Source organism: Salvelinus sp. IW2-2015, unplaced genomic scaffold (assembly GCF_002910315.2).
Source record: "Salvelinus sp. IW2-2015 unplaced genomic scaffold, ASM291031v2 Un_scaffold1623, whole genome shotgun sequence".
Classification (NCBI taxonomy): Eukaryota; Metazoa; Chordata; class Actinopteri; order Salmoniformes; family Salmonidae; genus Salvelinus; species Salvelinus sp. IW2-2015.
Window position 1 is genome coordinate 132,800 of NW_019943041.1, and position 13,307 is coordinate 146,106.

Below are 13,307 nucleotides of genomic sequence, written 5' to 3' on the forward strand. Positions count from 1 at the left end.
TCCTAGTGTTGATAAAACGTTTACTGGAGACAGGAGATCAAGTTGAGACATAGGACGAGGTGGATATTTGTATAATAAGGCAGTTTATTCACAGGTAAAAATATCTTAGTAAATCGTGCAGCACGGCCCCTTCTGTCTGATTCGTATGGAATCGTCGGAAAAGAGACCGCTCTAAACAGTTTGTACAGATTATATAGGCAACAAGCAAAGTAGGTTGATCTTGTAGTCTGGCCTTCCTATTGGCGACTGGTCGTGGGTAGTCCCTGTCCGGGCCTGATGTCGACGTCCATTGGCTCTTCACACAGTTCTTTGTCTTAGTCTCATCCTTGAGCAGAATGCATGTGCGTTTGTTTTCAACAGGGGCCTAATTCATGGGGGGAGGGGAGTGTGTGTGGGTCTGTGGTTATTTATAAAGGTACAAAGTGTGGGGGTATAGTGGGGATGGGTGCATGTTGTGCCAAGTATAGCTTGTGTTGAGAAGTTGTAAAACAAGTTACCAGTATCTAATACAATTTCTTACAAATCCCCCTCTTCACGTCTTATAGACGTGAATAAACTAGTTAAAATTTGTCAGAAGACACATTTTTTTATTCCCTCTTCACGTCTCACAAGAGACGTGACATAAAAGTAAAAAAGACAAAGCTATGGGATAAAATTTGTCAGAAGACAAATTTTGATTCCCCCTCTTCACGTCTCACAAGAGACGTTGACATAAAAGTTCTTAGTCCTCAAATAGATAGACAGGTCCAGCTTCCCCATCATCAAGCAATGGGAACATTTGGGCCCTTTCCTGATTAGGGTCTATGGCGGCAGTGATAACACAGCTAACAAGCGTGCGCGCACATGGAATGCAACAGCATCCACAAAGTACAAGAATGCCTGCAAAAACGGAAATAGATACTAGGAATGAGGAAACCAGCGTCTTATATTTACCAAAAGCATCCATCCATGAGTCCCACATAGAAGTGTCCACTCCAGAATGCTGTTTCATCTTAACCATTAAGGGTACGAAGTCCCTCCATGCTACAGTCAGACTCCCATCCGTAGCTGTGTTGTTGGGAATGAAAGTACAACACTGTTCACTCACAAACATGACACAGACCCCCCCCCCCCCGTTCTGCCAATAACATATCAACCGCGATTCTATTTTGAAATGCCATCAGGGATGTAGCTTTCCAATTGTCCATGGACCGCCTCAAAGCCTTGTTGAGTCCAAATCACACATTATTAACCAAAAAACGAGAAAAATGTTAATCCTCAGGTCCATCCCTCTATACAACCTGTACCGGATGGGCTCGTCGCCACCCGGGAACTTCAAACCTTCACAACAGGGAGGAAACAATCACTTTTTATTCATTCGACAACCTCTACTCCAGCAACCAAGGGTCCTCCTCTGTCAGGCCCACTCTCCTGCGCAAAGCTTGATTCCGTATCAGCCTCTTTCCACATCTGTAACAGACTTCTCCAAAACAAGGTATGATACAGGCAGCACCAGCACACTGAGCATAAGAAAAACAACAACTAGAGTCAGAAATCCAGTAACCATCATTGGTAGTGTACTTACCAAACCAACACCCAGCCAGGGAACAGTCCCATCTCCTCCAACACCTGCAAGACCCTTCATCTCACTGATAACCTTGCCAACCCACTCAGAGCTTTTGAAATGCTCCCATCCGGACTAGTATTTGTTAGGAACAAACGTGCAACACTGTTCTCCAATCATTTTACATACACCTCCCTGGTTGGCCAGAATCAAGTCCAGTTCTAGTCTATTTTGTCTACTGGTTTGAGAGGTAGCATCCAATCGTTCAGCCCCATCCCCGTAAGTAACTGTGTGGGTGTAGTTAACAAATCATTGTTGATTATAGTAGAGTATCATATTGATCCAGGCATTCTGCTTAGCCATCAACAATAGCTGGGAAAAATGGGCAATAAATGCCACAGGCCATCATTCCTGTTTGATGTCTGGTATTCGTGGGGGAGCCCCTTATTGGGACGCCCAACAGGTTGGTGTGCATGTTATCTGTACCTCGGACCAAGGAGCGTCCACGGTTCTGCCGTCTCCTGGGTTGGTACCGAGAGTCTCTGTGTCATGTGCAGCTCCCAGAAGTTGGTTTAGCTATAACCTCAATAATAGGCAATGGTGGTATCAGACTGGCCAAAGCACATGTGCAACGACAAATTTCCTTTCAAAATGGGTCAACCGCCTGGCAGGTCCAACACATCCACCATACATCAGCAACACCTCTAGTTAATAGTGGGCATTAGTGATGCAGGTAGTAGTAGGGAGCCTCCATAGTCTATACCCCTACCGTACCAGTGATACAGCTGTAATATCCCCATATGCCTCAACTCCCCACGGTACTTCTGGGGAGGGACTCTCTGGGAACACAAGACTCAGAGTTTACACACGGGTTGATTTGGCTTAAACTTTCCAATATACACATCAACCTTCCCCCATTACTTAGGGCAAATGGGTGAGCAGCCAGAAATAGGTCTGGCATGTCCACATACGACACAGTCCTTTCTATTAAGTGTTTTGTAGGCCAACCACATATTCTCCCTTTCCTCATAACCAGTTTCAGTCCCCAAATGTTCACTATCTGAGATGTCTTTTATATTTATTATCTGTACCAGATTGGAGAGCTTAGGTGATGGCGTGGGACTTGGTCTTGAAGTGGTGGAGGAGGCCGGCTGAACCCTGGTCCGGTTGGAACTGGTGGTGGTTCTGGCAGCACTGTGATGGTAACATCCCACACGTATCCTAATCAGACAGCTCAGGACTACAAGCAGTCCTGTAAACCCCACCCCTCTCCAGAGAACACATCATCAGCCAGAGATCAAGCAACACTTTCACTTCTATGACGTAGCACTAGTGTATGAGCAGGTCGGGGTCAGGGATTCTTCATTAAGGAGTTGATCCCCGAGCTCTATTAGCAACGGTTCTTCTCCTTAACTCTGTGATCATTCGGCAGTGTCAGTGTGTCTCACCCTCCAAGTGCGATATGCCCCCAGGTCGAGTGATTCACCTTCTCCTTTAATTCACCTGCAACGCATAGAATCCTGGACATACAGGCTTGGCTAACAAACAGTTTCTCATTTGTTCTATCTGATTATATATTTAACTTCTATACCCATTTGTTAGCTAGTAACTTGTAATTTTTAATTAGTTTATTATCCAATAGGCCCCAATCCTATCCTAGACCACAATGTACCCCTCTCCCGTTTGATACCTGGCTCTGGCCATTAGCAAAAGGAATAACAGCCCATTCAAAACCTAAAACAAAAACAAATCTCGAATAGGTCCGACGCCAGGACAGTAACAATTAAAACCTCATTTTTAAATTTGAAGTTGACTGCTGTAATTGCACCGCATATAGAGCTAGAGCTGCGCTCCCCCACAACCACGGAGCTTCCTAAATAAATGTACAGAGCTCGGTGTAGCTGTGTGTAGGCCTATATAGCCAAGCCCACGACAGGTATGTTGCAGACACGGTGTGGCGATGGGATGATATATAGCAGGGGAGTGGGAGGAGACCAAATGGTAAATTAATATTTAGGAAGGCCACCATTCTAAAATTATGTTTACGACCACAAATAACAATAACTAGCGACCCTGCTTATAAACGTGCATATCGACTTTGCCACTTCAGCATGCTTTTGTGGCACAGTCGATGTCACGCAGGGCTACCGGCCAGAAGGTGGAGGTTTCGCCGACCTCCATGGGCGAGCTCACTGTCGCTGCCTGTTTCATTACACTACGATGTATTACACCACGACACTACGGCTGCAGACAATGATCAGCTAGGGGGACGACACTACGGCGTCTCTAGGTCTACTGTTGGTTTTGCCACACAAAAAAATGTTGCATAGGTTTAGCGAATGTGGCAACTCTCGTATTGGCATCTGTGCTCTAGCCAACAGCTCACATACAGAGTGGGTATAGCCTACATGATGAGATTATTATGGACAAAAGTGCAAGATTATTTGTATTTATCAAACGGCACCAAACATCGAGCATCATGTCACCAGAATAAGACCCTTGACATTTATTGAAAGGAGCATTAAACTCATCACCATTCACTTTCACCACCACCCTGTGAAGGTCATCATAAATGATTTAATCTGTTGCCTAATAAACTGCATGCTTTCCCATGATGTCGTGACTTTTTTTGATCCAACATGTACTTTACTCGCATAAAAAAATTGGATGGAAACCTGGTTAATGTTAAACCATTTTGAGGAGGCTGGAATTATATTTTGGACAATGTGCGCATGCGCTTGAAGTATGCAATCGGATTAAAACATTGTGACTCGTTGTTTTTATGCCACATACCACAAAAGGTAATACATTTTAAAAGTTAAATTATAAATATTTAGTCTATATGAAAGTGTTAGGTTCTATGTGCGCGAGGAATAGACCCTTGGATTGGAGAGGAGGCAGAGCGCGCATTAAGCGTTCCTGAATAACTGGACCTACCAGGAAGAATGATGATCTGCAACAGACAGCGCATCTCAGTATCAAAAGTAAAAATACATCTAGACTGGCCTGCTACCGCGCCTTTCGAGACCTTATAAACGGTCTAGAGTAGACTCACAACTGATCCAAATGGAATGAAACATTCAAATCACAGGCCTTTGTCACCGTTGCAGCCTAGACTAGAATCTTGTACTCGCTTGAAAACAATAATGCAATTACAGGTAACCTGAAACTGGGCGAAACAGGTAACCCTAATCGAGTCTTGTATTATTCCACGTCCTTGTTCAAGGCATAGACCAAATTGCACAGTTCTAAGCAATCTTGTATCTATACAATTTCAAGCCAACCCCATGGCCATTTCATATAGAGGGTTACCTACTGATCATAGCATGTTTGTGTTAGACTCTCTGAAATCCCACAGCTGTGGTCTTGGACTGATTCATGTAAATGTCAGAAGTTTGATTTCGAAAATGGATCTTATTGAAATTCTGGCTTCTCAAACTAACTCTGACATTTTGTTAATTACTGAGACTTGGTTAAAAAAGTATGTGCCAGACTCTGATATGTCTCTAAATGGATATAATGTTTAAAGATCTGACAGTGCTGGCAGAAGTGGAGGTGTCTCMAAATTCATGAAGAACAACTTGAATGTTGCTATGTGTATTACCACCTCTGTCCCCAAGCAATTTGAATGGATTGTCCTAAATGTGAGCCTTTGTAATAATGCCCAACTAATGTTAGTGGGAGTTTATTGCCCTCCCTTKGCCCTCCCAATTGCTCTTAGCAAATTATCTGACTTGCTAACTATTCTCATTCTGAATTCTGAATTTTGGGTGATCTTAACCTGGATTGGTTGATGCCAGTATCAGATAGACTGACATATATTTGTACTGACCTAAATTTAACTCAACTGGTAACCAAATCAACTTGCCCCAACTTAAAACACCCTGAGAAATCTACTATTTTGGATATCATTCTGAAAGTATAGAGCTAATGGAATCTTTGCTAACAAGCTCAGTGACCATTGTCCCATTGCCTGCATTAGCGATACTGAGCTACCTAAATCATGTAGACGCATTATTATAAAGAGACATTTTAGAAATTTCAATGAACAACATTTCCTGTATGGCTTGGGGTTGCATGATTGGGAGAGTGTGTCCTCTATTTCTGACTCGGATCAGGCCCTTAAACGTTTTACCTCTCTGTTTAACTCTGTTGTAGATAAGAATCCCCCACAATAGAGATGAAGGGTAAAGGACATATGTAACCCATAGTTCACGCATGAATTGTCAGAAATATTTAATGAAAGTCAATCTAAGGCTAGATTGACTGATTCTTCCTGTGACTTGCAGTCCTTCAGACATTTGAGAAATAGATGTCTTACTCTGGTTAGATAAGCAAAGTCAATATACTTTTTGAATTGTGTATCTGAGTGTGTTGGAAATCCAAGTAAATTCTGGAAAGTGGTCAAATCTTTGAGAAAAAAATCCGCCCCCTCATTACCCCAGCAGGTTATGACAGCCTCTGGAGCCATTTGGAAAGAAGTAGAGGGTGCTCAACCAATGTGAGTTGAGGTGCAACCTAAAAATGTGTAAACATCATTGGAAAGGAAAAGGCGCAAGGCTCACTCACCATAAAAAATTACTACTTTTATTAAGCAAGTTTAAAAGATTTACGTTTTCGGCCTGCAATGGCATTTTTCAGAATAATCACAAAGGGAATGGACAAGTTCATATGGGGCAGACAATTAGGGAGAAAACGCTTAAACTGGTGGCGCTAATGAGAGATGGTGTGGTAGACCGTACAGGTTGATACTCAGGGTTGGGGTACTGTGGTCAATGTCTCCACCTAGTGATGGACTACAGAAGTGGAACCAGTAAAAAAACTATTGGAAAACTGGGCAAGCTTTTTTTCCAACTGCAGTAGGTGTAATTGATATACAACCTTTACTATATAATACATGTTCAATATGTTGGGTATTGGAATATAAACAGGGCTAAGCAAAACTAGGGATAACAACAAAAAACATCAAAAGCTTAGGAAAAGAGGTCTAAAACTGGTTTGGACAACAGTTAGAGAGCTGGTAGGCTCCCTGCATGCGTATGCTAAGAAAGTAATACTAAGTGTATGTTGTGTAGTAAGCTGTTAATAGCCCATGTGCCTCACCCTAATAATTTGGTCCCTTTTCCCCTCATAATTTAGCCTACTGTTCTGACTTGGTGTACATGTAGCCTATAGCCTGTTTTAGCAAAATGTCGTAATTGAATATTGTACGAGTTTTCATTGTCTGCTTATATGCCCCCTTTATTTATCCTACAGTTCTGACTCGGTGTACAGGGAGAATACTGTAAGAAAGGTCCATGTTCTGAATTCTGTTGCTGTACATTTCAAAAGTGCTGAGCAAATAGTTATATTGTCTACGTCCATCCTACCTCGTTCATTAATGTCTTAATCAAATTACGAATTGCCTCTTGTTCGCTCGTCATCCACTTATGCCATAGTTTGTACATCTAAATTGTCAGTAGAAACCACATTTGGTTAAGCAAGTCAGCCATATCAGCTATGTTGTTTTTAAAAGGCAGTAAATTAGTCTGAATTAACTGTTTCGCTGCCAGACAAGGCTCCGATGATAGCCATTTGTAGCAGTAATTTGGTGTTGGGACTGCTGTTGGGACAGCTTTATGTAGGCCCTAACAGTTTGTGGGCACCATTTGTAACCGTTATAGTGCAATTAATGTATTGTTTATTGTTGTATTGTGTAGTGGCTTTGCTGGGATGGATCTAAAAAAATATATGTTTAGTTTGCCCCACCAACATTTACATGCTAAAATTGCCACTGCACTGGACACAAACTGGTTGAATCACTGTTGATTCAAAGTCATCACATTGCATTTTTTGTTGTTGAAATTATTCAACCAGTTTGTGCCTAATGGGCACAACATTTTCAATGACCGAAATGCAATACTGCGTGTACAGGTATGTCTGAGTGGATGTGTAGGGCTTTGAGTGGATGAGTAGTGTTGAAATATAGCGACTGAGAGTATTGAGTAGATAAGTAAATCAGTGGGAATAAATGTGCCTAAAGCCAATGCGTTGCATTGTAGATCTATTTTGTTTTATTTAACTAGGCAAGTCAGTTAAGAACAAATTCTTATTTACAATGACGGCCTACCCGAGACTACGCTGGGCCAATTGTGCGCCGATGGCACTCCCAATCACGGCCGGATGTGATTCAGCCTGGATTCGAACCAGAGACTGTAGTGACGCCTTAGACAGCTGCGCCACTCGGGAGCCCACATGCAGTGCCCAATGTTATAATCCCTCCCCATAAATTTAGAGTGCAGTATTAGAGTCGGATTGATAACGCTCAATCCAGATAGGCAGCGATGGCAAAGGTGACATGTTCTGATGGAACTGTTCTATCAAATATGCCTATGCTCCGCCACGGTAGATAGCAGTAATGCACCATAGAAGACCACGGCGCTAGTACAGGAAGAAGAATCTACCATTCATTTCCGTAAATAAAATGGTCACCATTTTCTCTTCCTGTTGTGAAATAAGCGGCATGGAGAAGGCACGTTTCATTGTATCACGATCGAAACAGCATTTTGCGTAGCAAATAGAATTGTAGCTATCTGAACACTATTTAATTTCATTGGTAAAACTGAACCCTTTCAAATACGTGTTTGTAAATGCATTACCATCAAACTAATGGTAGCTAGCACATTTATAGCAAGCTGTTCTACCTGTATTGTGTTGTCATGCTTTATGGTTCACAATACTTGCTTACCACTCTATCTCAATCAATTGACTCGCGCGCTATTGTTGCCATCATTCCCTCCCCCGCGCTTGTGTGTAAAGCATGGAGATTGAGGGGAGAGATTTCATGAACACTCCCCCCTTGAAGACGGTGCGGTTTGGRGGCAATGTTGTTGCCACGTTAGCGAAATTCAAACAGGTGAGATTTCCAATCCAGTGACACCAAACATGGATGCCTTAGACACTTRTGTGATTCATYTGGAATGYAGTTATAACCTGGTATACATATGACAGTATTTGCTGCTGGTTGGTTGTTTTTCAAGGGAGACACCAGTGACTATGAGTTGTTGAAACATCAGCTGGCAGATCCAGATATCAAGGTAAATGAGCACGACTAGCAGTTATGCTACATGTACAGTGTAACAAGGACGTTTCCAGAGGTCTTAATGATAATAGAATGTCTTCCTTTTTTTGACAGGATGCCCAAATCATCAACTGGCTGCAGGAGTTCCGGAATTGTGTGACACAACTCAGCAAAGACCATGAGCAGCTGATCTATGTGGCTCTGGTGAGGATGGAACACTTGAATCAAGAGATGGACAGTACTGCCCAGGCCAGGAACAGTTTTCTAATGCTGTATCTACCCCTTGTGTCTCTGTGTACCAGAGGCTGCCGTGGCTGGGTCGAAGCCCTGCCGTAGTGGAGGAGTATCTGGCCTTCCTCAGTAACCTGGTATCTGCTCAGACGGTCTACCTCCGGGCCTGCCTCAAGATGGTGGTCTCCAACTTCATACCCAGTGAGTTCCTGTCTGTTTGCGTGGACATTCTGATAACTCAATATGGCTACTTTGAAGACGTATTGTTTTTGCCTTCCTTTCCAGAGAGAGTGAAGATCTGTGAGGGAGGAGTGGACATCTCTGACTCGGATGATGATGATGAAAGTAGGTGTTACTGTTTCATTATGGTTTGCAATGGAAAACCAAGATTGTTCAACGGACGGTCCCTGAAATGTTTCATTGAAATACACACTGCAGTAAATTCATAGTGACCTGAGAATGCGGTTGGTAAAAGGCTGCTCCACTCGTCCTTTTAGGGAAACTAGGCACACTTCTAAAGTCCTTGAAGAGTGAGGATGATAAGGGAGGTGAGGTGTAGATAAGATAATGCATGGAGACTCTAGCACTGGTGACCTTCACTGCAGGAGTCCCACCCCTTATGGTTCCTGATTTGTCAGGCTGACAGACCTCTTCATAAATCTGTTTTACTTCAATGTTACAATTAGTTTTTACTTCAAACGTTACAGAATCAATGTTCCATTACAATATAAAGGGTATAATGACACCCAGTTCACAGATCCAACTTGTTCAACGTTGGATGTTAGTTCAAAACGGCAAATCGTTTTTTCATTTGTGCACAGTTTTAACCCTTTCTCTTCTTTCTTGATTTGAAGACCTTCCAAGAAGTTTTGACCAGTGTCATCAGGCCCTGCAGCTGATTGGCAGATATGTCCCATCGTAAGTAGCCATAAGACAATCCTACAACATGTTGCTGGGTCATTTTCAGATCCAGGTCTGACCTTGGGAATTGTTGACCCACAATGCAAACTGGTAACAAAATGTTTTTTTCGTCCTTCTCATTTCAGCACCAGCCGTTTCCTGGTGCCCATTCTGATTGAAAACTTTCCCTTTGTGCAGAAATCTTCCAGAACCCTGGTAAGCAGTGGCTACGGTGGGTAGCCTCATGTTTGTTTTTTTAATTGTCAGATTGTTGTACAGTATGGTTGTCTTTCTCTCTGCCCAGGAGTGTTATGTCCATAACCTCCTGCGGGTGGCGGTGTACATCCCCTCTCTACGACGAGACGTCCTGGAACTCATCATCAGTAGGATGCTCAAACTGGACGTAAGTGTGTTTGTTAAGCCACAGTTGCTCCTGTGTGTGTGTTTTGGCTTTCCAGTTCTTSACTGAGAAATAGGTGTTTTTTGTGTGCTAACTGTGTTGTGTTCCAGGTGAGTGCTCCTCGGGGAGAGATAGAGGAGGTGGAGGAGAACGCTGTGCARCAGGAGATGAAAGGAGAGSAGGAAGAGGAGGGCCTCTTTGACATGGTGACTGACTAGATCTGCTATGTTTTACATACAACAGTCACTGGTGTGATAGTTCTCCATTTCGCGACTAATGTGGTGTGACGTTTCCCTCATCTCTCTCTATCACACAGGATGAGGATGWGTGTTCAGTGAAGTCCAGTCCAGCAGGGACCAATGTGATGGTCCACCCTGTCGCTGAGAGACTGGACACTCTCATGGTTGTGCTGCTGGCCTTCATCAAGGACATGTGCCACGTCAACGGTGAGCACAGGGTCTTCACACACACACTCACTAGACATATGACAAGAAAGTGCTTACTCTGCTCCCTTTCTCTCTCATCTTCCACCCCTCCATCTCTCTCCCCCTCTACTCTCTCTCTGGCAGGTTGTCTGGATGTGGAGCGGACTAAGGATCTATACAAGGACCTGGTGTGTGTGTTTGATAAACTTATCCTACCTACACACGCCTCCTGTCACGTCCAATACGCCCTCTTCTACCTCTGCAGCTTCAGACTGGTCAGTACTCGCAACAGTGTGCATCCGTGCGGCTTTATAGTAGTAGCATTTTATAGAACGGTTGAGTGGGTAACTCGATTGATTGGCTGTGTGTTTGACCACTCAGGCTCTGGCAGAGGCGTTTCTGGAACACCTGTGGAGGTTACTGCAGAGCCCGTCTCACCCGGCAGTACTGCGCCAATCTGCCGCTGGCTACATGGGTAGCTTCCTGGCCCGTGCCAACTTCCTGCCCGTCGCGTGAGTCACACCCTCTCTCCTCCTAAATATTCAAAGTGTACTTTTGCGCTTCAGAAAGGGCTCCTTAGAGCATGTTGGGGTGTGGTTGGTTCTACGCAGCATACTCTCTGGTCCCTCCTAACTCCCTTACTAAGATTCTCTGACTGTTCTCCGTCCTGCAGTACGGTGTGTGCGTGTCTGGACCTGCTGGTCCCCTGGCTCCACCTATACATAGACAGCCAGGACTCCGGCTCCCGGGCCTACTGTGACATCACGCTACACGGGCCCTTCTACAAYGCCTGCCAGGCTGTCTTCTACACACTCATCTTCAGACACAGGAGCATCCTGGAGGGYGACATGAAGAAAGGTAGGGGATTACACATGCGTGTAAAATACATACTTACACAGATACAATTTTAAAAAAAATATCAGTTGGTTTGTGTGTATATATATCTCTTTATCTCACTGGGCTGGCAATCTGTGTGTCTGTGTGGGGGGGGGGGCTCTCTACCAGTTTCCAGTATTATATAACTGTATGTCTGTTTTCCTCCCAGGGCTGGCGTACCTGCAGGGTCTGAACCTAGAGAGGATAGTGATGTGTCAGCTCAACCCTCTGAAGGTCTGCCTGCCTGCCGTCACCAACATGTTTGCTGCCGTCACCAGGTACAGTGGTACACCAACCAACCACCCTTTTAGCCAGTCACACATCAATTACACTCTGCTACAGCATTACATTTACATTTAAGTCATTTAGCAGACGCTCTTATCCAGAGCGACTTACAAATTGGGCACTGTGTTAGTTTCTGTCTGCTTCTAAAAATGTGAAGTGGTTGTTTGACCCAGACGTGTATCCATCCATCCACAGAAAGTACCAGTTGGTGTTCTGCTACACCATCATCGAGAGGAACAACCGCCATGTTCTCCCCGTGGTCCGCAGCTCCGTGGGGGGCGACTGTGTGTCCACCAACACCAACCCCCTGGACAGTTTCTTCCCCTTCGACCCCTACGTGCTCAAGAGGTAACCCATGAACCCTTCTCAGGGACCACTTATCAGTAGGCACAAAACAGGAGTTGGTTGGAACCAAATTGGTTGGAAATGGCAATAGTACAACCTGAACTCTAAGAAGAGAGTTAATTTTCCATTTCTGATCATGTTTTTCTTCTCTCCAGGTCAAGTAAACTCATCGAGCCCCTCTACCAGGTGTGGGAGGAGCCAGCAGACACCATTACCACCAAGAGAGTCAGACAGGTAAAACACAGACAGTCTTGTATTCTCTCAGGCACACACATGATTGGATGCTGTGTGTCTCCCTATTGGTTGTTTTTGTGGTTTTGATTGGCTGTTTTCTCTCTGTCTCAGTGCTCGGATGCAGATGAGGATGACTTCCTGCGAGGGGAGACGCCGGAGACAAAGGGGGTGATGGGTATGACCCCTGGCTCGTATGAGTCACACCTCCACAGCCCCAGCAGTGTGGGCTCACCGCCCATCTCCTTCCTACAGAGACCCTTCTGACACCCCTGTATTTAACATGGACTCATACACAACCCCCTGAAAAATGGACTATTCCACAACCCTGAGCGCCTTCATACAGAGACACCCAGCTTTAACATTTTCAAATGGAATATTAAATGATCTTACCATAGACCGTTCTGATTTTGACCCCCTGCTGTTTAAAATGGACGGGTCCATCCTTCCCTATCATCACTGAAGAGAAGTTACAGTCGGAACCATCTACAATCACCACCCCATCAAGAACCTACTCCAGGACGCAAAAGATTATGAACACAAAGTGTACAATGTGTGGCTAGAGCTATTCATTTTATAATAATGGTTCTATGTTATAGCAGTTAACATGTTATACCTGGTTAATAGTGAAAAAGTTAATTTAACTCAATTATGGAGAGAAAATGTATTTGTTTTATCTAGGATGGGAAAATCGTAATTTTTTTGTAAATACAGTTACCTTCACCGAGAACACAATCTTATCTGACACTTTCAATGGTTCATTGATTTTGGTTGTCTCTGATCTACAATTTGTGTCAAGGTCTGAACACATTTTTATGATTTATATAATTTTACAGATTGTAAACATGTTCCCTTATTGAAATTCTTCTTAACCAGAACAGATACTATTAAGGAAGGTCACATGCAGTAGATGAAAAAGGAAACATTTCTGTAAACTTGTGCTTGTATGTATGGAGTATCAATTACATAGTTGACGTACACTACTCTGTAAATAAAAGTCAAACTATTTGT

The 13,307-nt window shown here is 43.7% G+C and overlaps 1 protein-coding gene across 1 annotated transcript; it reads left to right on the top strand.

Moving 5' to 3' along the window:
* Positions 1–7,987: 7,987 nt before the first annotated feature.
* Positions 7,988–13,304, top strand: LOC112071486 (RNA polymerase I-specific transcription initiation factor RRN3). Its single transcript, XM_024138937.1, has 17 exons — positions 7,988–8,438; positions 8,563–8,619; positions 8,718–8,807; positions 8,906–9,035; positions 9,120–9,179; positions 9,689–9,752; positions 9,881–9,950; positions 10,039–10,137; positions 10,245–10,340; positions 10,451–10,580; positions 10,704–10,834; positions 10,941–11,071; positions 11,233–11,417; positions 11,605–11,713; positions 11,916–12,068; positions 12,221–12,299; positions 12,411–13,304. Exons 1-17 carry the CDS (start codon positions 8,343–8,345, stop codon positions 12,561–12,563), a joined length of 1,833 nt encoding a protein of 610 aa, XP_023994705.1. The 5' UTR covers positions 7,988–8,342; the 3' UTR covers positions 12,564–13,304.
* The last annotated feature ends 3 nt before the right edge of the window (positions 13,305–13,307 follow it).